Source organism: Psittacula echo (assembly GCF_963264785.1).
Source record: "Psittacula echo genome assembly, chromosome: 22".
Lineage (NCBI taxonomy): Eukaryota > Metazoa > Chordata > Aves > Psittaciformes > Psittacidae > Psittacula > Psittacula echo.
Genome location: NC_137758.1, coordinates 413,648 through 440,169, shown reverse-complemented (window position 1 = coordinate 440,169; position 26,522 = coordinate 413,648). Strand labels below are relative to the sequence as shown.

At 63.3% G+C, this 26,522-nt stretch overlaps 3 protein-coding genes across 4 annotated transcripts in view; all 3 read left to right on the top strand.

The window, feature by feature from the left end:
- Positions 1 to 1,212: 1,212 nt before the first annotated feature.
- ELAPOR1 (endosome-lysosome associated apoptosis and autophagy regulator 1) lies at positions 1,213 to 11,776 on the top strand (the record flags this gene model as incomplete). The annotated part of the gene is made up of 22 exons (XM_080632894.1): positions 1,213 to 1,407; positions 3,364 to 3,484; positions 3,568 to 3,760; positions 4,614 to 4,761; positions 4,846 to 4,926; positions 5,112 to 5,217; positions 5,290 to 5,439; positions 5,567 to 5,655; positions 5,761 to 5,938; positions 6,365 to 6,493; positions 6,564 to 6,654; positions 6,734 to 6,839; positions 6,919 to 7,056; positions 7,135 to 7,389; positions 7,872 to 8,045; positions 9,481 to 9,637; positions 9,821 to 9,917; positions 10,001 to 10,102; positions 10,269 to 10,395; positions 11,189 to 11,367; positions 11,448 to 11,613; positions 11,708 to 11,776. Exons 1-22 carry the CDS (start codon positions 1,315 to 1,317, stop codon positions 11,774 to 11,776), a joined length of 2,949 nt encoding a protein of 982 aa, XP_080489020.1. The 5' UTR covers positions 1,213 to 1,314.
- Positions 11,777 to 12,670: 894 nt separating this feature from the next.
- On the top strand, positions 12,671 to 17,816 carry SARS1 (seryl-tRNA synthetase 1). 2 transcript variants are annotated; one of them, XM_080632994.1, is made up of 11 exons: positions 12,671 to 12,815; positions 13,713 to 13,783; positions 13,888 to 13,968; positions 14,425 to 14,583; positions 15,123 to 15,266; positions 15,488 to 15,643; positions 16,273 to 16,437; positions 16,572 to 16,701; positions 17,054 to 17,211; positions 17,306 to 17,435; positions 17,524 to 17,816. In XM_080632994.1, exons 1-11 carry the CDS (start codon positions 12,680 to 12,682, stop codon positions 17,682 to 17,684), a joined length of 1,491 nt encoding a protein of 496 aa, XP_080489120.1. In that variant the 5' UTR covers positions 12,671 to 12,679; the 3' UTR covers positions 17,685 to 17,816. The 2 variants fall into 2 exon arrangements, with proteins under 2 accessions (XP_080489120.1, XP_080489119.1); XM_080632993.1 differs by having other exon boundaries at positions 16,273 to 16,494.
- A 783-nt stretch (positions 17,817 to 18,599) lies between these two features.
- Positions 18,600 to 26,522, top strand: part of CELSR2 (cadherin EGF LAG seven-pass G-type receptor 2) — a gene marked incomplete at both ends in the record, with an annotated part of 28,410 nt that continues 20,487 nt past the window's right edge. Inside the window, 2 exons of the mRNA XM_080632893.1 lie at positions 18,600 to 22,464; positions 24,417 to 25,064. Of these exons, the coding sequence (XP_080489019.1) occupies positions 18,600 to 22,464; positions 24,417 to 25,064 (4,513 nt within the window). The remainder of the gene's footprint in view (positions 22,465 to 24,416; positions 25,065 to 26,522) is intronic.

Below are 26,522 nucleotides of genomic sequence, written 5' to 3'. Positions count from 1 at the left end.
AGTGGCAAACAATGATAGGACAAGGGGTAATGGGTACAAACTGGAACACAAGAGGTTCCACTTAAACTTGAGAAGAAACTTCTTCTCAGTGAGGGTGATGGAACACTGGAACAGGCTGCCCAGGGAGGTTGTGGAGTCTCCTTCTCTGCAGACATTCAAAACCCGCCTGGACACATTCCTGTGTAATCTTATCTAGGTGTTCCTGCTCTGGCAGGGGGATTGGACTAGATGATCTTTTGAGGTCCCTTCCAATCTCTAACATACTGTGATACTGTGATACTGTGAACCTGATCCCATTGGCAAAGCCAATGGACCCAGAGGTGACACCGGTCACCACCGCTCTGGGCTCGGCCACCCAGCGAAGAATCCTCCTGTCCAGGCCATGGGCAGCCAATGTCTGCAGGAGAGCACTGGAGACAGTGTCAATGCTTTACTAAAGTCCCTGTCCCCATATCCCATGTCCCCCTGTCCCTGTGTGTCCCATATCCCTATATACCTGTATCCCATGTCCCCATATTGCATATCCCCATGTCCCTGTGTGTCCCATGTCCTGATATCCCGTGTTCCCTGTGCCCCACGTCCCCGTGTGTCTCCTGACCCATTGTCCTCATATCCCCATGTCTCCTTGTGTCCCCTGTCCTTATATCCCATGTCCCCATATGCCACATCCCTGTGTGTCCCATGTCCCTACATCCCATATCCCCATGTCCCTATGTCCCTACATCCCATGTTCCCATGTCCCTACATCCCATGTTCCCACGTGTGTCCCATGTCCCTGTATCCCATATCCCCATGTCCCTACCTCCCATGTTCCCATGTCTCTGTATCCCATATCCCCATGTCCCTTCATCCCATGTTCCCATGTGTGTCCCATGTCCCTACATCCCATGTTCCCATGTCCCTATATCCCACATCCCCATCTCCCTACATCCCATGTGTCCCATATCCCTCTCTCCCCCATCCTCCACGTCCTGGTGCCCGCCGCCCTTAACAGGGGGTGGGACCATTACCGGGATGGGGGGGGGTGAATTCACTCCCGGTGCAGGCAGGGATGGGGGGGAGGGTTGATTCCTGGTGCCATTCCAGGGATAACGCTCCCGGTGCCGCGCGCTGCCGGGATAACGATGCTCGGCGCCGCTCCCGCTCCGGCGCTTCCACGATAACGGCGCCGCTGCCGTTCCCGTTCCCCTCCGCTCCGCTGCGAGGCGGGGGCGGGCGCAGGTGCCCGCAGGTGCGCGCACGGGGCCGGGCCGTTGGCGGGAGGCGGGGCCGGTGCCCGGTGCTCGGTGCCCGCTCGGGGCCGAATCCTGCGCCATGGCCGGGGCCCGCTGGGCGCTGCTGGCGCTGAGCGTGGCGGCCGCGGCCGGGACGAGCAACGCCGGGGAGCGGCTCCACGTCTGCAAGGAGGTACCGGTACCGCGGGGGGGGCCCTGCGGGGGGGTCCCTATAGGGTGTGTGGGGGTCCCTCTAGCGGGGGGTGTCTCTATAATGGGTGTGAGGGTCCCTATATTATGGGGTGGGGGTGCTCCTGTGGCGTGGGGGGGTCCCTATAGTGTGGGGGTCTGTGTAGTGTGTGGGGTCCTTATAGCAGGGGGGTCCTTACAGCATGGGGGGTTCCCTATAGTGTGGCGGCATCCCTATAGCATGGAGGGGTTCCCTACAGTGTCTGTGTGGGTTCCTATAGTATGTGTGGGGTCTCCTATAGGTATGGGGGGTTCCCTATAGTGGAGGTGGCTCCACCCTTGCCTAGAAGGGAACCCCATGGAGGGTTTGACACCTATAGGGGATGCATGGACCAGGTTGTGCTGCTTGTGAAAGGGGGGGTGTGCTACAAAGGGTCCCCTATAGCGATGGGATGGATAAGCGGGGGTGTCTGTGGTGCTGGGAGCAACCTGGGGGGGTCCCTGTGGCCACCAGGTCCATGATGTCCCCACATCCTGGTTGGATTCTGACACTGGGGAGACATCACAGTGTCCCCAAACCCCAATGGGGGGGTCACCCGTGTCCCATGGACAGGTCCCAGCCTGGTCCAGTGGGAACAAAGTGTCCTGTGAGGGGAAAGGGGGGCTCTGCTCGCCCCATGGGGTCCCCCCCACCGCCTCCCCAAGGCCCCGCTGCTGCTTTTCATCTGGGTTTGTGCCGTGATCCGGTTTTCCACGTGTGTTTGTTCCAGAGCCCGGAGCCGGGAACAATGGGCTGGGGCTGGCTCCCGGCCCGGGGGAACACCCCCATGGGGGAGAATTGTGTCCCTTGTCCCCATCCCTCTCTGGGGACAGCCCCAACCCGCACCCCCCCAGGGTGAATTGGGTCAAAGGATTGGGATTTAAGGGAAAAATCAGTGCTTTTGTACTGGGGGGAAGTTTGGGAAGAGGGGAACAAGCTCCTTCTTCCCATGGGAATCCCTCCGGAGCCAGTGCTGCTGCTGCACCCATGGGGGTCCCTGTGCTGGTGGCACCAATCTCTGTGTCCCCAGCCCAGGCTGGGGGCCCCTGAGATGCCGCCACCGCACCAGAGCCACTGGCATCGGCCTTCGCCGGGATTAATGGCTCCGGTTGGATTTGGCTCCTTGGCCTGGAGCCAGTCCCAGCCCAGAAGGTCACAGTGCCCCGGCTCTGATCCTGCTGGCGGCACCACAAAGGTGCTCCCACCAAAGGGTCCTTCCAATGAAGGGTGTTCCCAGTGGATGGTTCTCCCAAAGGAGAGTGCTTCCAGTGGAGGGTCCTTCTGAGGAAGGGTGCTCCCACCAAAGAATCCACCCAGTGGAGGGTGCTCAGATGGATGGTATTCCCAATGGAGAATGTTCCTCATGGACGGTTTTCTTGATGAATGGTACTCCTGATGAAGGGTGCTCCCCATGGAGGGTGCTCCCGATGGGAGGTGCTCCCAGTGGAGGATGCTCCCAATGGATGGTGCTCTCACCGAAGGGTCCTTCCAATGGAGGGTGCTGCTGATGTAGGTTGCTCCCAATGAAGGATGCTCCCAATAGAGGATGCTCCCAATGGAGGGTGCTCCCAATAGAGGATGCTCCCAATGGAGGGTGCTCCCAATGGAGGATGCTCCCAATAGATGGTGCTCCCAATAGATGGTGCTCCCAATAGAGGGTGTTCCCAATAGAGGGTGCTCTGAATAGAGGGTGCTTCCAATAGAGGATGCTCCCAATGAAAGATGCTTTCAGTGAGGAGTGCTCCCAATGAAAGATGCTCCCAATGAAGGATGCTCCCAATGAAGGATGCTCCCAATAGAGGCTGCTCCCACCAAAGGGCTCTCCTTGTGGGGAAGGGGTGTGTGTTACACCCACCTGCCCCCCCCAGCACCCCGCAGTGCTCTGGGGCCGCAGCTCCCCGTGTGTCTCCTCTCCCGCAGTCCGAGTACCACTACGAGTACACGGCGTGCGACAGCGCGGGCTCGCGGTGGCGGGTGGCAGTGCCGCACACACCGGGGCTCTGCACCGGGCTGCCGGACCCCGTCAGGGGCACCGAGTGCTGTAAGGCCGGGATGGGAGGGAGGAGCGGGGGGGGCGGTGTTGAAGCCGCGCTGGGGTGACCCCTGTGCCCCCCCCGGGCCCAGCGTTCTCCTGCAGGGCGGGCGAGTTCCTGGACATGAAGGCGCAGCGGTGCCGGCCCTGCGCCGAGGGCACCTACTCGCTGGGCACCGGCGTCCGCTTCGACGAGTGGGACGAGGTGCCCCACGGCTTCGCCAGCGTCGCCACCAGCCTCGACAGCGACGACAGCTTCGGGGATGCGGTGGAGAACTGCACGGGGTGAGTCCCGGTGCCAGCGCAGGGCTGCGGATGGTCACAGCATCAACAGGGCTGGGAATGGTCGCAGCATCAACAGGGCTGGAGGGGGTCACAGCATCAGCAGGGCTGGAAAGGACTCTGGAGATCGCCTGGTCCAGCTCCTCCAGAGGAGGAGTTTCCCCCCCATAGGGTGCTGGTGGGGGACCACCTGCCCTGGCACAATGGTGATGGTGCAGCAGTGAGCAGGATGGGTGCTGTGACACCTCTATGTGTGGACAGCACCCCATTTCCTGCTCCCCCACACTCCCTCCATCACTGTTCCCTGGGGGATGATGCTGGCGGGGTGCTACAGGGACCCTATGGGTGGTGGGACCCCCAAGCCCCATGGGACACCCACACCCTCGCAGAGGGAGCACCCATGGGCATCCCCACAACACAACACCTTTATCTTCCACCATGGGACACCCACAGCAACCAACTCCTCCTCACAGAGCGCCCATGGGAGTCCCCAGACCTTTATGCCATGAACCAGCACCGTGGCCCTTTGGTGCTGGCACCATCCAACCCTCCCGGTACCAGTGGCTCCAGTGCTGCTGCGGCTGCTGCAGCATTTATGCAACTTGCAAATGTAACCTACTTCCAGCAACACTTCCATTATTCATCCAGCAGCTCCAGTGAGGGATCCCTCCTCCTCCTCCTCTTCCTCCTCCCCATTGCCTCTCACAGTGCGGTGGGGAGCAAATGTCCTCCAGGGACCACCATGCAGTGACACATCCCCAAGCCCCCATTCCCAACGCCACCTCCCTGCCCCTTTGGCACCATCCTCACCACCGCATGGTCCATCCCGGTGACGAGGATGTGTCACCCACCCCAGGTCAACATGGGTGCCACTGGGGGACTACGTGGCCTCCAACACAGATGAGTGCACGGCCACACTCATGTACGCTGTCAACCTCAAGCAGTCGGGGACCGTGTCCTTCGAGTACATCTACCCCGACAGCAGCATCGTCTTCGAGTTCTTTGTAGGTGATGGGTGCAAAGGGGGTGTCCCTGGGGACACTGCGGGTGTCCCTGGGCACATGGGGATCCTCGCACCACTCCTGTAGGTGCAGAACGACCAGTGCCAGGCCGCAGCGGAGGAGTCGCGCTGGATGCGGACGACGGAGAAGGGTTGGGAATTCCATAGTGTGAGTGACGGGAGGTGACGTGGGAGGTCCCTCATTGCACCCCGCAGGTCCTTTGTCCATCCCCTATGAAGAAGATGCCACTTAAGGGTGTGAAGGGGATGGTGGGTGCTGGCAGAGCGGGGTTAAAGCCTCAGCCCCCCCCTCGCATGGGTGCTGACACCCCCCCATCACCCCTCTTCATCCAGGTGGAGCTGAGCCGCGGGAACAACGTCCTCTTCTGGCGCACCACGGCCTTCTCCGTGTGGTCCAAGGTGCCCAAGCCGGTGCTGGTGAGGAACATCGGCATCACCGGTAGGTGCAGGGTGCAGGATGGGGGGGGTCCCATCACACCCTCCCCCATCGCTGAGCCCTCTCCCGTGCCAGGGGTGGCCTTCACCTCCGAGTGCTTCCCCTGCAAACCCGGCACCTTCGCGGCCGCCGCCGGCTCCTCCTCCTGCCAGCCCTGCCCCGCCAACACCTCCTCGGGCAAAGGGGCCACCTCCTGCCAGCCCTGCGACCCCGACAGCTACGCGGGTGAGCGGGGACACGGCCCCCCCCGTCCCCACCCTGTGCCCCCGCGGTGATGGAGGGGCTCCGTTGTCCCTCTCCGGGGGTGCCATGGGGGGACACGGGGGTGATGGGAGCATCCCGACCCCGGCAGAGCCCGGCTCAGCCTCCTGCAAGCCGCGGCCGCCCTGCACGGACAAGGACTACTTCTACACTCACACTGCGTGTGATGAGCACGGGGAGGTACGGAGAGGGGGGGGTACCGGGGATGGGGGGGGCACCGCTCCGTGTCCCCGCACATCCCCGCGTGTCCCCCGGCCCCGCTCAGCCCCCGGCTCGGCTCCGCAGACGCAGTTGATGTTCAAATGGGCCGAGCCCAAGGTGTGCAGCGAGGAGCTCCCGCAGGCGGCCAAGCTGCCCCCGTCGGGGGGCCGGACCCGCTGCCCCCCCTGCAACCCCGGCTTCGCTGCCGCCAACGGCTCCGCCTGCCTGCCCTGTCCCCTCGGCTCCTACTCCAACGGCTCCGGTACCGCTGTCACTGAGGGGGCACCCGGGTTCTATCCTGATGCTGGGTCATGGGGCTCCCAACGTCACCTCCGTTGTCCCCAGGGGATGAGCTGTGGGTGTCAGGGGGTTGGTGGGTGCCATCCCACTGCTCGGTTGTCCTTTCCTATGGCTCCAGAAAGGGCATCGCTGTCATTGTCCCCAAGGGATGACCTGGGTGCCACCCCGGTGCTGGGTTGTCCCCTCCTGTCCCTATGGCTCTGTTGGGGATGTCACTGTCATCATCTCATCCCCAAGGGGTGCCCAGAGCTCTCAGAGGGGTTGGTGGGCTCCATCCTGGTGCTGCGCTGTTGGGCTCCAGTCAAGATGTCACCATCCTTATCCCCAGTGGGTATCGGGGGGCTGTTGGGTGCCACCATGGCTCGGTGCTGTCCCCTCCCGCCCCCAGGCTGCCTGAGCTGCCCTGCGGGCACGGAGCCGGTGCTGGGGCTGGAGTACAAGTGGTGGAACGTGCTGCCCCCCAACATGGAGACCACGGTGCTCAGTGGCATCAACTTTGAGTACAAGGGGATAGCAGGTAGGACCTCGCTGTCCCTGCACTGTCCCCTGCATGGGGACCCCATTGAGCCACCACCGTGTCCCTGCAGGCTGGGAGGTGGCCGGGGACTACATCTACACAGCAGCAGGAGCCTCCGACAACGACTTCATGATCCTCACTTTGGTGGTACCCGGCTTCAGGTGGGGGGGGCACCAGCGCCCATGGAGGGATGGGGACACAGCCCCGTGGGTCCCAACGCTGCCCCCGCACTGTCCCCAGCCCCCCAAGCCCGGTGCTGGAGGACACGGAGAGCAAGGAGGTGGCCAGGATCACCTTTGTCTTTGAGATGATCTGCACCGTCAACTGCGAGCTCTACTTCATGGTGGTGAGCGGTGGGACCCGGGGATAGGGGGGCACGCATGTTGGGCTGGGGGGGGTCCCTCCATTGCCGCATCCCCATGCAGGGCATCAACTCCCACACCAACACCCCGGTGGAGACGTGGACGGGCCCGCGGGGGAAGCAGTCCTACACCTACGTGGTGGAGAAGAACGCAACCATGAGCTTCACGTGGGCTTTCCAGCGCACACCCTACCACGAGGAGGTAAGGAATGGGGTGTCCCCCCCATCCCCATCCCCATCGGGTGCTGTGGGTGACGGTGATCGGTGCTGTCCCTGCCAGGGCCGGCGCTACACCAGCGACGTGGCCAAGCTCTACTCCATCAACGTCACCAATGTCCTCGGGGGGGTGGCATCCTTCTGCCGGCGCTGCGCCCCCGAGACCTCGGGGTCCTGCGCCCCGTGTCCGCCTGGGAACGTCATGGACCATGGATCGGGCACCTGCCGGCCCTGCCCACCCGGCACCTACCTGCGGGGTCACCCCTCGGATGGGCTCCCTGCCTGCCACCCCTGCGGGCCTGGCACCTACAGCAACCAGGTGCCCATCCCCGTGTGCCTGGGGGGGTCCATGGGATGATGTCTGTGGGATGGGGGGTCCACAGGGTGATGTCCATGGGATGGAGGTCCATGGGGTGGTGTCTGTGAGGCTGGGGTCCATGGGGCGATGCCCACGGGGTGGTGTCTATGGGATTCGGGTCCATGGGGTGATGTCCATTGGGTTTGGGTCCATGAGATGATGTCTGTTGGGTTTGGGTCCATGGGGTGATGTCCACGGGGTCTGGGTTCATGGGATGAGGGGTCCATGGGGTGATGGCCATGCAGTGGTGTCTGTAGGGTTTGGGTCTATGGTATGGTGGTCCATGGGGTGATGCCCATGGGGTTCGGGCCCATGGGTGCTGTCCATGGGTGCTGTCTGTGAGGTCAGGTGACTGTGGGTGGGTGTCCCCCTCCCGCCCATCCCCACGGGTGTCCCCGGGGGCGCTGTTCCGCGGTGCTGCCCGCCCGTGACGCTCTGCGCAGCTGCGCTCGCTCTGTTACAACAACTGCTCCGCGGCGCTGCCGCTGCGGGGCCGGCTCCTGCGCTACGAGTTCCCGGCGCTGGCGGCGGCCGCGGCGCTCGCCACGGGCCCGGCCTTCACCCCCCGCGGGCGGCGCTACCGGCACCACTTCCGGGTCAGCCTCTGCGGGCCGCAGGTGCGGGAGGACACGGGTGTGAGAGAGAGCATACACGTGTGTGTGAACATGTATGTGTATGAGCATACATGTGTGTGTGAACATGTATGTGTATGAGCATACATGTGTGTGTGTGAACATGTATGTGTATGAGCATACATGTGTGTGTGTGAACATGTATGTGTATGAGCATACGTGTGTGTGTGAACATGTATGTGTATGAGCATACGTGTGTGTGAACATGTATGTGTATGAGCATACATGTGTGTGTGTGAACATGTATGTGTATGAGCATACGTGTGTGTGTGAACATGTATGTGTATGAGCATACGTGTGTGTGAACATGTATGTGTATGAGCATACATGTGTGTGTGAACATGTATGTGTATGAGCATACGTGTGTGTGTGAACATGTATGTGTATGAGCATACGTGTGTGTGTGAACATGTATGTGTATGAGCATACGTGTGTGTGAACATGTATGTGTATGAGCATACATGTGTGTGTGAACATGTATGTGTATGAGCATACATGTGTGTGTGTGAACATGTATGTGTATGAGCATACGTGTGTGTGTGAACATGTATGTGTATGAGCATACGTGTGTGTGAACATGTATGTGTATGAGCATACATGTGTGTGTGTGAACATGTATGTGTATGAGCATACGTGTGTGTGAACATGTATGTGTATGAGCATACGTGTGTGTGAACATGTATGTGTATGAACATACATGTGCGTGTGAACATGTATGTGTATGAGCATACGTGTGTGTGAACATGTATGTGTATGAACATACGTGTGTGTGAACATGTATGTGTATGAGCATACGTGTGTGTGAACATGTATGTGTATGAACATACATGTGTGTGTGAGAGAGCATACATGTGTGTGTGAGAGAGCATACATGTGTGTGTGAGAGAGCATACGTGTGTGTGAACATGTATGTGTATGAACATACATGTGTGTGTGAGAGAGAACATACATGTGTGTGTGAGAGAACATACATGTGTGTGTGAGAGAGAAGATACATGTGTGTGTATGAACATGAGTGTGAGAGAACGCATGTGTGAGAACATACATGTGTGTGTGAAAGAACACGTGTGTGTGAGAGAGAACATTCATGTGTGCGCATGAACATGTGTGTGCGTGTGCATGAATACGTGTGAATGTGTGTGTGCGTGTATGTGAACGTGTGTATGTGAACATGTGCGTGTGACCATATGTGCGTGTTTGCACCTGCGCATGTGTGAACACACGCACACACGCACACACACGCACGCACACACACGCATGCACACACATGCACGCTCACACACTCACACACGCGCGCACACACACACATACAAGTGCATGCACACACGCACACACACATGTGCAGCTACACGCAGAGCCATACAGGCACACACACCCCCCCCCACGCACCCAGCCGTGCCCACGCGTGTGCTGTCCGCAGGGCAGGAAGGCGGCCGCCTGCAGTGACAACGTGACGGAGGCGCGGCTGCGCGTGGTCACGGGTTACGTGTGCCAGGCCACGCTCGTGCCCCCCGACCACCCCCACCACCAGGGCCCCGTCTCCTCGCAGCCCATCAGCCTCGGGGACCGCATCCTGGGTGAGCCCCACGGACCCCCAGGGACCCCCATCCCCGGGGACCCCCCATCTCCAGGGACCCCCCATCTCCAGGGACCCCCCATCTCTAGTGATGCAGGACCCCTCAGTGCCATGGACACCCCAGTGCCATGGGGCCCCCCCCAGTGCAATGGGACCCCCATGTCCCTGATCCCCTGTCCCGCAGGCGTCACCACCAGCTCCACACTGGACGGCATCACATCCCCTCCGGAGCTCTTCCCGCCGGGACACCCCGACCTGCCTGACATCATCTTCTTCTATCGGTGGGTGCCCCCCCCACCTCTGCACATGGGGCCCCCTCAGTGCCCCCCCTTGACCCCCATGTGTGTGTCCCCCCCCCGGGCAGGTCCAATGATGTGACACAGCCGTGCGGCTCTGGCCGCGCCACCACCATCCGCCTGCGCTGCGACCCATTGCGCCCTGGCCCCGGCACCCTGAGCGTGCCCAGGTGGGTGCTGGGGGGCCTCTGAGGACCCCCATGCCCTGCCCACCCTGTGCGGTGCTGTGTGGGTGCATCCCTTGGGTGCTTTGCCCTGGGGATGCCGCATCCCCCATCCCCGTGTTGGCACCTCCTCAAATGAACCCCCCCTGGTTTTATGTGTGTCCCCCCTCAGCAAATGCCCCGAGGGCACTTGTGACGGCTGCACCTTCCACTTCCTCTGGGTGACGGGCGAAGGGTGCCCCCGCTGCTCCTCCAGCCACTATCGCCCCATTGTCAGCGCTTGCCTTGGTGGCATCCAGGTATGACCAAGACCGCGGTCTGACTGCGACCATGGTGTGACCACAACCATGGTGTGACCACAACCGTGGTGTAACTACGACCATGGTGTAACCATGACCATCGTGTGACCATGACCATCGTGTGACCATGACTGTGGTGTGACCACAAACATGGTGTACCCATGACAATGATGTGACCGTGACCATGACCATGGTGTAACCACAACCATGGTGTGACCATGACAATGGTGTGACCACGACAATGGTGTGACCACAACTATGGTGTAACCACGACCATGGTGTAACCACGACCATGGTGTGACCACGACCATTGTGTTGCCACTACCATGGTGTTACCACAACCATGGTGTAACCACGACCATGGTGTGACCACGACCATTGTGTTGCCACTACCATGGTGTTACCACAACCATGGTGTAACCATGACCATCGTGTGACCATGACTGTGGTGTGACAACAAACATGGTGTACCCGTGTCAATGATGTGACAGTGACCATGGTGCAACCACAACCATGGTGTAACCACAACAATGGTGTGACCACAATCATGGTGTTACTGCAGCCATGGTGTAACCAGGACCATGGCATGACCACAACCATGTAGCCACCACGACCATGATGTGACCAGGACCATGCTGTGACCATAACCGTGGTGTAACCACAACTGTGATGTAGCCACAACCATGGTGAAACCACCACCATTGTGTGACCACAACCATGATGTGACCACAACCAGCAGGATCACCCCTGTGCTGTGCCCGATGGCATCACCCCCCCATTGCTCCCCCTGCAGAGAACCACGTACGTGTGGCGGGAGCCGCGGCTGTGCCGGGGTGGTCGGAGCCTGCCCCCACAGACGGTGCGGCCGTGCCGGAGTGCGGATTTCTGGCTGAAGGTGGGGATCTCGGCGGGCACCGGCGCTGCTGCGCTCTTGGCCGCCCTCGCCGCCTACTTCTGGAAGAAGAACCAAAAGTGAGCGGTGCCCATGGGATGGGGGGGACGTGGGGATGGGAATCACCAATAACCAGTGCCGGCACCCGGTGCATCCATAGGTTGGAGTACAAGTACTCCAAGCTGGTGATGAACGCAGCGGCCAAGGAGAGCGAGCTCCCGGCGCCAGACACTTGTGCCATCATGGAGGGGGAGGATGCTGAGGACGACCTGGTTTTTGCCACCAAAAAGTCCCTTTTTGGCAAAATCAAGTCCCTCACGTCTAAGGTAAGGGGGGCCGAACCCCAGAGCATTCCCCGGCCATGCCGCGGCTGCCCCGTGCTGCGGTTCCCCGCCATGGTGCTCATGCCGATCACCGCAGAGGATGCCGGATGGGTTCGACTCGGTGCCGCTGAAGACATCGTCCGGTGGCAGCGCGATGGAGCTGTGATGGGTGCGGGGGTCCCCATCCCCGTTCCCCCCCCCCAAAACGTGGCCTTAGGGACCTGCTTCTGTCCGTGCGTCCCCCCCGCCAAGCACCAAACCGTGCCAAATACAGGCGTGGGCTTTGTATGACGGCTCCGGGTGCTCCGTGGGCGCCGGGACAAGGGGGGTACCGCGGGTGAAAGCGGTGGGGATGCGGCTGCACGCGCGGGTGCGGGACCCCCAGGACTGCCCGGAAGCACCGGGACCCGTTCCAGGCAGCACCGGGGTGCTGAGGCTGTGAGGTGCTGGTGGGGGGTATGGTGGGGTGCCGAGGGGTGCCATGGGGTGCCATGGGGTGCTATGGGGTCCCATTGCATGCCATGGTGTGCCATGAGGTTCCATGGGGCTCCATTGAGTGCAATCTCTGCTGTCACTGTAGGTGATGTAGGGTGGCATAAGGTTCCATGCTTTGCTATGGGGTTCTATGGGGTGCTGTGGGGCTCTATGGGGTGCTACGGGGCTCTATGGGGTGCCGCACTTTGCTGTGGGGCTCTGTAGGGTGCTGTGGGGCTCTATGGGGTGCTATGGGGCTCTGTGGGGTGCCACGCTTTTGTGTGGGGCTCTGTAGGGTGCTATGGGGCTCTATGGGGTGCTATGGGGCTCTATGAGGTGCTGTGGGGCTCTAGAGGGTGCTATGGGGCTCTATGGGGTGCTATGGGGCTTTATGGCTTGCAGCGCTTTCCTATGGGAGCTCTGCGGGTGCTTCCGCCCGGCGCTCCGCCGCTCCGCCAGGGGGCGCTCCTCCCGTCTGCTCGCTCCGCCCACCACAGCGCCGCCTAGCCGCTCGGGCGGAGCGGCCCCTGGCAGCGCGCATGTTCCGCGGGGCGCAGGCGCAGCCGGGGCGCGGGGTGCTGCGGGAGCCGCCATCATGGTGCTGGACCTGGACCTGTTCCGCGCCGACAAGGGCGGGGACCCGGCGCTGGTGCGGGACATGCAGCGGCGCCGCTTCAAGGACCCCGCGCTCGTGGACGCGCTCCTGCGCGCGGACGGCGCCTGGCGCAGCTGTGCGTGAGGGGGGGGGTGTGCGGGTCGAGGGGGGGATCCCGCATCTCCGCATCCCCATTGCACGTGGAGCCGCACCGGGATCCAGGCCCACCGGGATCCAGGCTCATTGGGATCCAGCCCCACCGGGATCCAGCCCCACCGGGATCCCGCCCCGCCGGTGCCTCCAGCCCCGCTGTCACCCGCAGGGATCCGCTCCCCCCCCCGCAGCCTCCAGCCGGTGCCTCCCCCTCCATGCACACACCGGGTACCCCCGCCCTGGCTGGCGCTGGGGGCTGCGGGAGCCGCTGTCCGGCCCGTGTCGGGTGCCCGCGGGCAGGGGCTGGGCGCTGGGATGAAAGGGAGCGGAGCCTCGAACCCCGCTTTGATCCCTTTCATCCCTGCCCTTGCTCCGCGGGGCCCTCAGCTCCGCTCCCGTCCCGCCCCGAGCCCTTCCTGCCCCCCCCCCCCCGGCTGATGCAACCCCGGCCGGTGCCTCCGTTCCCTTCCCACGCCCGTGGTTCCCGGTCCAGGATCGTGCCTTGGGGCTGATGCTGCGGGGGGGGGGGTTCCCCTGATCTCCGGGGTCGGGGTGTCTGTGGTTGAGCTGCTGTGGCCGCTGCACCTGCAGGCGCCGAGGGGGGACCCCCCTGGTCCCATCATCAAGCACCCGGACCTCAGGGATGCACCCAAACCTCATGGCTCTGGATGTGTTCGGTGGCCCCAGCCGGGTTCGGGTACCCAGGGCAGTGCTTTCAAATGAGGCCCTTGTGTGGGAGCTGCTGCACCCCACAGCAATGCCCCTCACAGCATCAACCCCTGCCCCGTCCTTCCGACATCCCTGGAGCTGGACATCCTGAGCCGGATGGGGATCCCAGCCCCATTCCCACTCCCGTGGCTCCTTCCCCTCTGGTTTCCAGGCAGGTTCCGTGCTGATAACCTGAACAAGCTGAAGAACCTCTGCAGCAAAACCATCGGGGACAAGATGAAGGTGAGGCAGGAGGGGCTGCTCCTGCCTGGGGGCATCTCCCTCCCATGGCTGAGGGATGCTCTCACCCTGGAGCTGCATCTTCACCCTCTGGGGTCCCTCTGCAGAGGAAGGAGCCGGTGGGGACGGATGAGTCGGTCCCGGAGGGAGCACAGAACCTGGACGAGCTCACGGTCGATGTGCTGGGGGTGAGTGTGAGCCCCGTGCCACCGGCACCCCCCTTGGCACCGGACATCACCCGCATGGGCAGCGTGAGGTGGCCAAAGCGGGGGGGATGCCCTGAGCGCCCTGCCAGGAGCATCCTCGGCTCCCCCATCCCACCCCAGCAGGGACCGGCTCCATGCCCTTCCTTAGAGCCCCGGGCTCCTCCGGTGCCTCCCGGGGGATCGGAGCAGCCTCAGTCATTCCCTGCCCTCTCCACGTCCCTCCCTCCCTTCCCGGTGTGGTGCTGCCTCTGCTGCCATGGGAGCTCCTCGCCCCATGCGGGGCCCTTTCAGAGCCCTGCTTGGGTCAGTTCCTTGTCTCCTCTGGGTCCCTTTTGCTGTGCTCAGCCCCTGGGAGCCGTGTCCATGGGGTTTGGAGCTGGGATGAGCGGGCAGCCCCATTCCCGGGCGCTTCCCCCACCTCCCTGTGTCCCTTCCCAGGCTCTGCAGGTCTCCCAGATCAAGCAGATCCGGCTCCTCATCGATGAAGCCATCCTCAAGTGTGATGCTGAGCGCGTGAGGCTGGAGGCCGAGCGGTTCGAGAGCCTCCGGGAGATCGGGAACCTCCTGCATCCCTCGGTGCCCATCAGCAACGATGAGGTGGGGACCGGAGCAGGGACAGGAGCAGGAGCAGGGACAGGGACCGGGGCAGGGACAGGAGCAGGAGCAGGGATAGGAACAGGGACAGGGACAGGAGCAGGGACAGGGACCGGAGCAGGGACAGGAACAGGGACAGGAGCAGGGACAGGGACAAGGGGCTGGCTGTGCTGGTTCATCAGAGCCAGACAAGCGCTGGCAAGCGATGGCTCTCTGTGGGGAGGGTGAATGGGATCTGCATGACAAGGCAGCGTATCCCGCCGGGAGCAGACAAAGAGCAGCTCAGCCAGCGCTGGACACGGCCATTGTTGGGGGAATCCATGGGAAACCGGGGGGCTGGGATCTCCCTGTGCTGCCTTCATTCATCCACAGGGAATATTGTGCTGGGGGCACACAACTGGGCCAGGCCGGCTGCCAAGGGACTGCCTAATGAGTGAGTGACTGGGATCAGAGCTGGGATTCCAGGCTCTGTAGCCTGGGATCCCAAAGTGAGCACCAAGGTGATGGGGCTCCCCCTCCTCCTCTCGCCCATCTCCGTGCAGGATGCGGACAACAAAGTGGAGCGGATCTGGGGCGACTGCAGCTGCAGGAAGAAGTATTCCCACGTGGATCTGGTGGTGATGGTGGACGGTTACGAGGGCGAGAAGGGCGCAGTCGTGGCCGGCAGCCGGGGCTACTTCCTTAAGGTGGGAGCCCAGACCCCCATGGAGGGGATGGAAGTGATGGAAGGAAGGGGATGAGGGTCCTGGCTGCTCCCCTGGGCTGAGCAGTGCTGGAGCCTCTGGATCCACAGCAGCATCCCTGGCACCGGCGCTGCCGCGGGCTCACTGAGCGGGAAGGGCTGGCTCGGTGTGGGACTTCCCTTTGTCCCTTGTTCCCTTTTGAGGTGGTTTCGCTTTGTGCCCAGGGTCCCCTGGTGTTCCTGGAGCAGGCGCTCATCCAGTACGCGCTGCAGAGCCTCCTCGCCAAGGGCTACACTCCGGTGTACACCCCCTTCTTCATGCGCAAGGAGGTGATGCAGGAGGTGGCCCAGCTCAGCCAGTTTGACGAGGAGCTCTACAAGGTGAGGGCTTCGGCGCCCGACGGCGCTCCAGGGCTTCCCAACGGAGCCACGCTGCTTCCAGACTGCTGGAATCTCGTTGCCCAGCGAGGTCACTGTGGCGCTCTTCCCTTACACTCCCTGGACATCCCCTATCCCCAGGGTCCATCCTCACCCTGGAACTCCAGTCTCTGGGTTCTTTGTTCCCTGGATCCCGTATTTGGGGGAGCATCTCCACCTGGGCCCCCAGTCCCTGGGGGTCCCTCTTTGCCTGGACCCTCTATACCCAGGGTCCGTCTTCCTTTGAACACTCTATCCCTGGGATCCATCTTCCTTTGGAATCCCTATTTCTGGGCTCCCTCTTCCTCTGCACCCCATATCTCCAGGGTCCATCTTCCCTGGGATCCCCTATCTCTGGCGTCTCCTTCACTGCCAGCCCCATATTTAGGGGTCCATCTTCCTCTGGTTCCCGTGTCCTTAGGGTCCACCACCACAGCGTGATGCTAAGGAGCCACCCTGGCACCACGGGGCTTTCCAGGCCCCCAACCCACAGCTCCATCCCACCCCGCAGCATCCCCCCGCAGCATCCCTGCATCCCGACCCGGGTGCAGGCAGCACAAGGAGGGGACGGAGCCTCTCTTGTCCCTGCGCAGGTGATCGGCAAAGGCAGCGAGAGGGCCGAGGACAGCTCCATCGATGAGAAGTACCTGATCGCCACGTCGGAGCAGCCCATTGCCGCGCTGCACCGCGACGAGTGGCTGCGGCCCGAGGAGCTGCCGCTCAAGTACGCGGGGCTCTCCACGTGCTTCCGGCAGGAGGTGGGCTCCCATGGCCGCGACACCCGCGGCATCTTCCGCGTGCACCAGTTTGAGAAGGTGAGGGCCCCATCGCAGCGTTCCTGTGGCAATGGGGCTGCTGCTGGTACCGACACAGGGCCCCGTTCCCCTGCTAGATCGAGCAGTTCATCTACGCCTCCCCCCGTGACAACAAGTCCTGGGAGCTGTTTGAGGAGATGATGGCCACGGCTGAGGAGTTCTACCAGTCCCTGGGCATCCCCTACCACGTCGTCAACATCGTCTCGGGTATGGGATGGGGATTCCTCCCTGCCGCTGGCCCCAAGACGGGTCCTGCTTCCCAGCTCGGCTCTGCTTGTGCCCAATGGCAATGGGGAGGAGGCAGCTTGGTCCCAGTGGGGAGGAAGGAGATGTTTGCTGTGGCTCCACCAGGACCAGGCTGTGCTGGTGCTGTCCGTTCCCAAGGGATGTGCTGAGTGGAAGCAATGCCAGGAAACTGATCCCATTTAAACGCTCCTTTCCCGGAGCATCGCATCCCCTGGGCACACGGTGCCCTCCATCCCCAGGGCTGGGTCTGTTGGGGGAGGATGAGGAGTGGGACCCCCCTTCCTCACTCTGCCTCCCCCTTGTCTCCTCCCAGGCTCCCTCAACCACGCTGCCAGCAAGAAGCTGGACCTGGAAGCCTGGTTCCCGGGATCCGGAGCGTTCCGGGAGCTCGTGTCCTGCTCCAACTGCACCGATTACCAGGCGCGGCGCCTGCGCATCCGCTACGGGCAGACCAAGAAGATGATGGACAAGGTGAGCCCGAGCTGGGGGGTGAGGAGGGGGGGGTCCTGCTCCTCCTCCTCCCCGGTGTCCCCCCCCTCAAGCTGTCACCACGGCCCTGCCGTAGGTGGAGTTCGTGCACATGCTCAACGCCACCATGTGTGCCACCACCCGCACCATCTGCGCCATCCTGGAGAACCACCAGACCCAGGAGGGCATCCGCATCCCGGACAAGCTCCGGGACTTCATGCCCCCAGGTAACTCCCCCCCCCGACCCTGCCTGCCCCCCCAACCCCTCCCATCCTGCTCCCCAGTGCCCCCACATCCCCGTCTCTGTGCCCCCAGACCTGCGGGAGCTGATCCCCTTCGTGAGGCCGGCGCCCATCGAGCAGGAGCTCTCCAAGAAGCAGAAGAAGCAGCAGGAGGGGGGCAAGAAGCGCTCCGGGGGGGGGAGTGACCCCGTGCTGGAGGAGCAGATGCAGAACATGGGGGTCAACAACGCCTGAGGGGTCCCCCTCCAACCCCTTGGGACCTTCAGGTCTCCCTGCGCCCCTCCCCAGGACCTTCAGGGCCACCTGAATCCCTTCACCTTCATCACCAGCCTGGGACTGATGCTGCTGGGGCTCCATGTGTGTCCCCCCCGCCGCGCGGGGCTGGGGACCCCCCCCTCCGTGTGCTCCCCCCATCCCTGGGGCCACCGCTGGCTTCTCCATCCGTGCAATAAACCTGGGAATTGCTGAGCTGTTGTGGTGGGGGCAGGAGGAGGGATTGGGGGGGGGTCCCCATCTCACCCCTCTATGGGGGAGCTGCTGGCTCTGGCATCCCACGTGTGCCCCCATCTGCACCCATGGGTGCTGGGGAGGGACTCAAAGTGTGTGTCCCCCCCCTGCAGCACCCCAGGAGCCGGTTGGGCCCCGGCAGGCGCCAGCACTGGGAGAGGCTCCACTGCGTCACCGGGTGCCGGGGGGGGTCCCCGAACCCCAGCACCCGTCAGACCCGTTCCACAGCCCCAACCCACGCGCTGTGCAGCCACAGCACCCCGGGCTGCCCGGCGCCTCCCTGTGCATCCCAATGCATCCCAGTGCCAGTGCCATGGGGACAGTGGGGATGGTGGTTATGGGGTGTCACTGTCTGCAGCAAGGACATTGGTGGTGTGTGTGCTCTGTGTGTGCCCACTGCGTGCATGGTTCACACATGTTCTCTGTGTGTGCAGAGCATGTGTCCCCATGTGCATGGCCCATGCGTGTGCTGTGTGCCATGCATGTGCTCTGTATGCATAGCGTGTGCCTCCCGTGTGTGTGGTTCACATGTGTGTTCAAAGTGCATGTGTGTATCTTCTCTATGTGCATAGCATGTGCAGTCCATGTGTGTGGTAGCGTGTGCCCCATGTGTGCAGCCCACCCGTGCTCTGTGTGCTTCCCATGTGCCCCCATGTCCCCGCTCCACACACGTGTGCTCTGCGTGTGCAGCATCACACGTTCACAGCACCTGTGTATGCGCGCCCTGCGGGTGCCTACGTGCAAGGTGCACGTGTGTACATGTGTGTGCTCCGGCTGTGCCCCTGTGCGCGCGGCCCGCACACGTGTGTGCTCCCTGTGTGCTCCCTGTGTGCTCCCTGTGTGCTCCCTGTGTGCTCCGTGTGTGGCCCCCACCCACCCCGGTCTCCCCCTCCCGCCGGTGCCCCGGGGCCGGGGGGGGGCGGCTGCGGCTCCTTTAAGCGCGGCGCGATCCCGGTGCAGTCTCGGGCCCCGCCCCGGCGGGCGCGCGCGGGGCTCGGCGGGCACCGGCGGCAGCAACCGGCCATGGGCGCTGCGCGCCGCCCGGTGCTCCCGGTGCTGCTGCTGCTGCTGCTGCCCGCGCCGGGCCCCGGCACCGCCACCGGCACCGGCACCTGCCCGCCCGCACCGCCCCTGCCGCTCCTGCGGCCCCGCGCCGGCACCGGGGACAGCGGCAGCTCCGCTGGCGGCACCGGGGACAGCGGCGGCGCCGGGCCCAGCCCCAACCGCGGTGCTCCCAGCGGCACCGGGGACAGCGGCGGCGCCGCACCCGCACCGAGCACCGGCTGCGGCGGCGCTGGCGGAGGGGACCGAGGCATCGGCAGCGCCGGAGCGGGGCAAGGCCGTGGAGGCAGCAGGAGCGGCGGGGATGCTGCAGGCACCGGGGGCGCTGGAGGCACCGGGGATGCTGTAGGCACTGGGAGCACTGGAAGCACTGGAGACACTGGAGGCCCCGGGAGCGCTGGAGACGCTGTGGATGCCGGAGGCACCGGGAACGCCAGAAGCACTGGGAGGACTCAAGTCCGCCAGAATCCCACTGGCATCAGGAATACTGGGCCTAATGGGGACACCGGGAACACCAACACCCCAATGGGCACCAGGAGCACTGGGGATGTGATGGACACCAGGGATATTGGCAGCACTCCAGTCCCCAGGGACACTGGGAAGACTCCGGGCACCAGGGCCATGGGGGACCCCAATCCCACAGGGCTCCGCCAGCGCCGCAGCCCCAACACAGCGCCGCAATTCCAGCCCTCCAGCTACCAGGCATCGGTGGAGGAGAACCGGCCGTCGGGAACGCCGGTGCTGCGAGTGTCGGCGCTGGACCCAGACACGGGTGATGCGGGTCGGCTGCACTACGCCATGGCCGCCCTGTTTGACAGCCGCTCTGACGGGCTCTTCGCCATGGACCCCGTCACCGGCGCCATCACCACGGCCGCGCCGCTGGACCGCGAGAGCAAGAGCACGCATGTGTTCCGAGTGACGGCCATGGACCACGGCACGCCGCGGCGCAGCGCCATGGCCACGGTGACGGTGACGGTGACCGACACCAACGACCATGACCCGGCCTTCGAGCAGGCTGAGTACCGGGAGAGCGTGCGGGAGAACCTGGAGGTGGGCTATGAGGTGCTGACGGTGCGCGCCACCGACGGCGACACCGGCCCCAACGCCAACGTCCTTTACCGGCTCCTCAACGGCGGTGGCGTCAACGAGGTCTTCGAGATCGATCCCCGCTCTGGTGTCATCCGCACCCGTGGCCCCGTGGACCGCGAGGCTGTGGAAGCCTTTGAGCTGCTGGTGGAGGCCACGGATCAGGGCCAGGAGCCGGGGCCCCGCAGTGCCACGGCCACGGTGCGCATCGCAGTGGAGGACGACAACGACAACGCGCCGCAGTTCAGTGAGAAGCGCTACGTGGCGCAGGTCCCCGAGGACACGGCGCCCACCGCGGCTGTGCTGCGGGTGACGGCCACCGACCGCGACAAGGGCAGCAACGCGCTGGTGCACTACAGCATCGTCAGCGGCAACACCCGCGGCCACTTCTACATCGACGCGCAGACGGGGGCCCTGGACGTGGTGACCCCCCTGGACTACGAGGTCAGCAAGGAGTTCACCCTGCGCATCCGGGCGCAGGACGGTGGCCGCCCGCCCCTCTCCAACATCAGCGGCTTGGTCACCGTTCAGGTACTGGACGTCAATGACAATGCCCCCATCTTCGTCAGCACGCCCTTCCAGGCCACTGTGCTGGAGAACGTGCCCCTGGGCTACTCCGTCATCCATGTCCAAGCCATTGACGCCGATTCAGGGGACAACGGCCGCTTGGTTTACACCCTCCTGGAGACCGGCGCCGGCTTCCCCTTTGCCATCAACAACAGCACCGGGTGGATCGTGGTGGCCTCCGAGCTGGACCGGGAGGCCGTGGACTTCTACAGCTTCGGGGTGGAAGCGCAGGACCAAGGGAACCCCCCCATGGCGTCCTCAGCCAGCGTCACTGTCACTGTCCTGGACGTCAACGACAACAGCCCCGAGTTCACGCAGCGGGAGTACAGCGCCCGCCTGAACGAGGACGCGGCCGTGGGCAGCAGCGTCCTCACCGTGTCCGCCGTGGACCGCGACGCCAACAGCGTCATCACCTACCAGATCTCCAGCGGCAACACCCGCAACCGCTTCTCCATCACGAGCCAGAGCGGCGGCGGGCTCATCTCCCTCGCCCTGCCCCTGGACTACAAGCTGGAGCGGCAGTACCTGCTGACCGTCGCTGCCTCCGATGGCACCCGCCACGATACGGCACACGTGGTCGTCAACGTCACCGACGCCAACACGCACCGGCCCGTCTTCCAGAGCTCTCACTACACCGTCAACGTCAACGAGGACCGGCCGGTGGGCACCACGGTGGTGGTGATCAGCGCCACGGATGAGGACACGGGGGAGAACGCCCGCATCACTTACCTGATGGAGGACAGCATTCCCCAGTTCCGCATCGCCGCCGACACGGGTGCTGTCACCACCCAGATGGAGCTGGACTACGAGGACCAGGTCTCCTACACCCTGGCCATCACGGCACGGGATAACGGCATCCCGCAGAAGTCCGACACCACCTACCTGGAGATCCTGGTGAGCGATGTCAACGACAACGCGCCCCGGTTCCTGCGCGACTCCTACCAGGGCTCCGTCTACGAGGACGTCCCCACCTTCACCAGCGTCCTCCAGGTCTCGGCCACCGACCGCGACTCGGGGCTCAATGGCCGCGTCTTCTACACCTTCCAAGGGGGGGACGATGGGGATGGCGACTTCCTCATCGAGTCCACCTCGGGCATCGTCCGCACCTTGCGCCGCTTGGACCGCGAGAACGTGCCGCTGTACGCGCTGCGGGCCTTCGCCGTCGATAAGGGGGTCCCGGCGCGGCGGACGCCGGTCGCCATCCAGGTGACAGTGTTGGACGTCAACGACAACCCGCCCGTCTTCGAGCGCGACGAGTTCGACGTCTTCGTGGAGGAGAACAGCCCCATCGGGCTGGTGGTGGCGCGGATCACGGCCACCGACCCCGACGAGGGCTCCAACGCACAGATCATGTACCAGATCGTGGAGGGCAACATCCCCGAGGTCTTCCAGCTGGATATCTTCTCCGGGGAGCTCACCGCCTTGGCCGACCTGGACTACGAGACCAAGGCAGAGTACGTGATGGTGGTGCAGGCCACGTCGGCGCCGCTGGTCAGCAGGGCCACGGTCCACGTGCGCCTCCGCGACACCAACGACAACAGCCCCCAGCTGAAGAACTTTGAGATCCTCTTCAATAACTACATCACCAACCGCTCGGGCAGCTTCCCTGGGGGGGTCATCGGCCGCATCCCTGCCCACGACCCCGATGTCTCCGACAGCCTCACCTACGCCTTCGAGCAGGGCAATGAGCTCAACCTGGTGCTGCTGGACCCGCGCAGCGGGGACCTGCGCCTCAGCCCGGCCCTGGACAACAACCGCCCGCTGGAGGCTGTCATGAGGGTCTCTGTCTCGGGTAAGACCCCCCCTGGCTCCATGGGGTGGGATGGAGGAGGGGAAGAGTGGACGTTTGGGGATGGGGAAGCCCTTGTGGGTGTCCCCCCCCAACCCCTTGTGCATGGAGAGAGGTATTTTGGGGTCCCACCATCCCCATCTGGATGGGTTGGGGTGATGGGGTGCCCTCCCCCCTGCATCCCATTGGAGGCAGTTGTGGTCCCCAGCAGCCCCATTTCCTGCCCTCAGACCTGTGGTGTATAGGGGGTATGAACCCCACTGCATGTTTCAGGGGGAGTCTGGATGGTTCAGGACTCTGTAGCAGGGTTTTGGGGGGCAGGACCCTCTGTGTGTGTTTGGGGGGTTCCTGGCACCTCGTTGTGTGTGTCTGGGGGGGACAAGACTCACTGCTTGTGTTTGGGGGGGTGCAGAGCCTGGACCTGTGTTTGGGGGGGGCAGAGCCTGGTGTGTGCAGGGGGGGGTTCCCAGTGCCCTTACGTCGATGTTATGAGGGGGGTTGATGAGTGAATATGGGGGGGTCAGGGTCCAGGGCAGGACGGGTGGGGGGTATTCGTGGCACCCTAATGTGTGTGTACTGGGGGGGTCGTGGCACCCCCCTCTCTCTATGGGGGGGTCCCCATTGCAGCTGCACACAGAGGGGGACGCAGGGCACAAAGGGTCCCCCATGGCCAGGCTGGGCACCCCCCCCCCCCCATAGCACGGGGCCCCAGGGAGGTGAACAAAGGCCCCGGCCATAGCCAGGACCCCGCGGCCGCAGCCATGGCAACGTCCCGTCCCCCCCCCCCAGCACCAGCCACCGGCAGAGCCCCGGCCCCACCACTTCCAGTGCCCCCCCCCGGCTGTCCCCACGCTTCCACATCTGTCCGTGTCCCAGGGAGGTCACCAGGAGGGGCCCTGTCCCTTTTCCCAGGGGCCCTGTTCCCTTTCCCATCACATAGGATGGATACCCCATAGCCAGCACCATCTCCATCCCACTGCCGCCATCCAATGGTGGTCACACTGCTGGGGTGCTCCATGAGCACTGCAGTCCCCATCTCCCCATCCCCATCCCATGGTGGCCACATGGGTTGGACACCCCATCACCACCACCATCCCCATCACCGCCACCATCCCCATCACCACCACCATCCCCATCACCACCATCATCCCCATCTCGTGGTGTCCACACAGGATGGACAACCCTGTCACCACCCACGTCCATCCCATGGTGGCCACATGGGATGGACACCCCATCACTGCCATTGTCCTCCTCCCATGGTGGCTGCATGGGATGGACACCCCATCACCACCATCAACCCTATTCCATAATGGCCATGTGGGATGGTTGTCCCATAACCACCACCACGCCCATCCTACGGTGGCCATATGGGATGGGTGCCCATCACCATCACTATTCCCATCACCACCACCATCCCCATCCCCATCCCCACCATACCCATCCCATGGTGGCCAGATGGGATGGGTGCCCATCACCACCACCATTCCCATCACCACCACCATCCCTATCCCCATTACCATCCCCACTACCACTACCATCCCCATCCCATGGTGGCCATATGAGATGGGTGCCCATCACCACCACCATTCCCATCCCCATCACCAACATCCCCACCATACCCATCCCATGGTGGCCAGATGGGATGGGTGCCCATCACCACCACCATCCCCATCCCCACCACCATCCCCATCACCACCACCACCACCCCCTCCCATGGTGGCCATATGAGATGGGTGCCCATCACCACCACCATTCCTATCCACATCACCAACATCACCACCATATCCATCCCATGGTGGCCAGATGGGATGGGTGCCCATCACCACCACCATCCCCATCCCCACCACCACCACCCCATCCCATGGTGGCCATATGAGATGGGTGCCCATCCCCACCACCATCCCCATCCTGTGGTACCCGGTCCTGACCCCCCATCATCCCCCTTCCACCCGCAGACGGTGTCCACAGCGCCACGGCGCAGTGCATGCTCCGGGTGACGGTGATCACGGACGAGATGCTCAGCAACAGCATCACCCTGCGCTTGGCTGACATGTCCCAGGAGCGCTTCCTGTCGCCGCTGCTCAGCCGCTTCCTGGAGGGGGTTGCGGCCGTGCTGGCCACCCCGCGCCACCACGTCGTCCTCTTCAACATCCAGGCGGACACGGACGTGGGCAGTGCCCGCATCCTCAACGTCAGCCTCTCGGTGCTGCTGCCGCCGGCCCCGGCGCCCGCCGCCCGCTTCTTCTCCTCGGAGGAGCTGCAGGAGCGGCTCTACCTGAACCGCTCGCTGCTGGCCTCCATCTCGGCGCAGCGCGTCCTGCCCTTCGACGACAACATCTGCCTGCGTGAGCCCTGCGAGAACTACATGCGCTGCGTGTCCGTGCTGCAGTTCGACAGCTCCGCGCCCTTCCTGGCCTCCGACACCATCCTCTTCCGCCCCATCCACCCGGTGACGGGGCTGCGCTGCCGCTGCCCGCCCGGCTTCACCGGCGACTACTGCGAGACCGAGATCGACCTCTGCTACTCCAGCCCCTGCGGCGCGCACGGGCGCTGCCGCAGCCGCGAGGGCGGCTTCACCTGCGAATGCCACGAGGACTTCACCGGTGAGAGGGCCTGGCCCCTTGTTTGGCCCCAGCATCCTCTTCTTCATCCCCTTCTTGGGTGTCCCAGCAGCATCCCTTCATCCATCCCTGCATCCAGCCTTCCTCTTTGTGGCCGTGCTCTTCATCCATCCCTGCATCCAGCCTTCCTCTTTGTGGCCGTGCTCTTCATCCATCCCTGCATCCAGCCTTCCTCTTTGTGGCCGTGCTCAGCATCCCTTCATCCATCCCTGCATCCAGCCTTCCTCTTTGTGGCCGTGCTCAGCATCCCTTCATCCATCCCTGCATCCAGCCTTCCTCTTTGTGGCCGTGCTCAGCATCCCTTCATCCATCCCTGCATCCAGCCTTCCTCTTGTGGCTGTGCTCAGCATCCCTTCATCCATCCCTGCATCCAGCCTTCCTCTTTGTGGCCGTGCTCAGCATCCCTTCATCCATCCCTGCATCCAGCCTTCCTCTTGTTTCCGTGCTCAGCATCCCTTCATCCATCCCTGCATCCAGCCTTCCTCTTTGTGGCCGTGCTCAGTATCCCTTCATCCATCCCCGCATCCAGCCTTCCTCTTTGTGGCCGTGCTCGGCATCCCCTCATCCATCCCCGCATCCAGCCTTCCTCTTCGTGGCCGTGCTCAGCATCCCCTCATCCATCCCTGCATCCAGCCTTCCTCTTCGTGGCCGTGCTCAGCATCCCTTCATCCATCCCTGCATCCAGCCTTCCTCTTGTGGCTGTGCTCAGCATCCCTTCATCCATCCCTGCATCCAGCCTTCCTCTTGTGGCCGTGCTCTTCATCCATCCCTGCATCCAGCCTTCCTCTTGTGGCTGTGCTCAGCATCCCTTCATCCATCCCTGCATCCAGCCTTCCTCTTGTGGCTGTGCTCTTCATCCATCCCTGCATCCAGCCTTCCTCTTGTGGCTGTGCTCAGCATCCCTTCATCCATCCCTGCATCCAGCCTTCCTCTTGTGGCCGTGCTCTTCATCCATCCCTGCATCCAGCCTTCCTCTTGTGGCTGTGCTCAGCATCCCTTCATCCATCCCTGCATCCAGCCTTCCTCTTCGTGGCCGTGCTCAGCATCCCTTCATCCATCCCTGCATCCAGCCTTCCTCTTGTGGCTGTGCTCAGCATCCCTTCAGCTTGCTCCCTTCCATCATCCCTTCATGCAGGTCCTCTGCAGCCCTCCATCCATCTCTTCCTCTTGGTGTCCATCCCCATCATCCTGCCAGTTTCCTTTGTCTTCCCTTTCTTGGATGTCCCTCATCCAGCTCCTCTGCACCCCCCTGTCCTCCACCCATCGCTTCCTCTTGGTGTCCGTCCTCGTCATCCCTTCATCCAGCTCACCTTCATATTCCCCTTATCAGATGTCCTTCTGTTGTCCCTTTATACAGCTCCTCTGTAGCTCTCTTGGTATCCATCTTCATCATCCTTTCATCCAGCTTCATGTTCCCTTTCTTGGATGTCCCTCCATCAT

Excerpts from the sequence above, each read along its gene's own strand:
- SARS1 (XM_080632993.1), top strand. The coding sequence starts at position 12,680 with ATGGTGCTGGACCTGGACCTGTTCCGCGCCGACAAGGGCGGGGACCCG. Across the intron at positions 13,784-13,887 it reads CCATCGGGGACAAGATGAAG|AGGAAGGAGCCGGTGGGGAC; the intron begins GTGAGGCAGGAG and ends GTCCCTCTGCAG. Across the intron at positions 15,267-15,487 it reads GCCGGGGCTACTTCCTTAAG|GGTCCCCTGGTGTTCCTGGA; the intron begins GTGGGAGCCCAG and ends CTTTGTGCCCAG.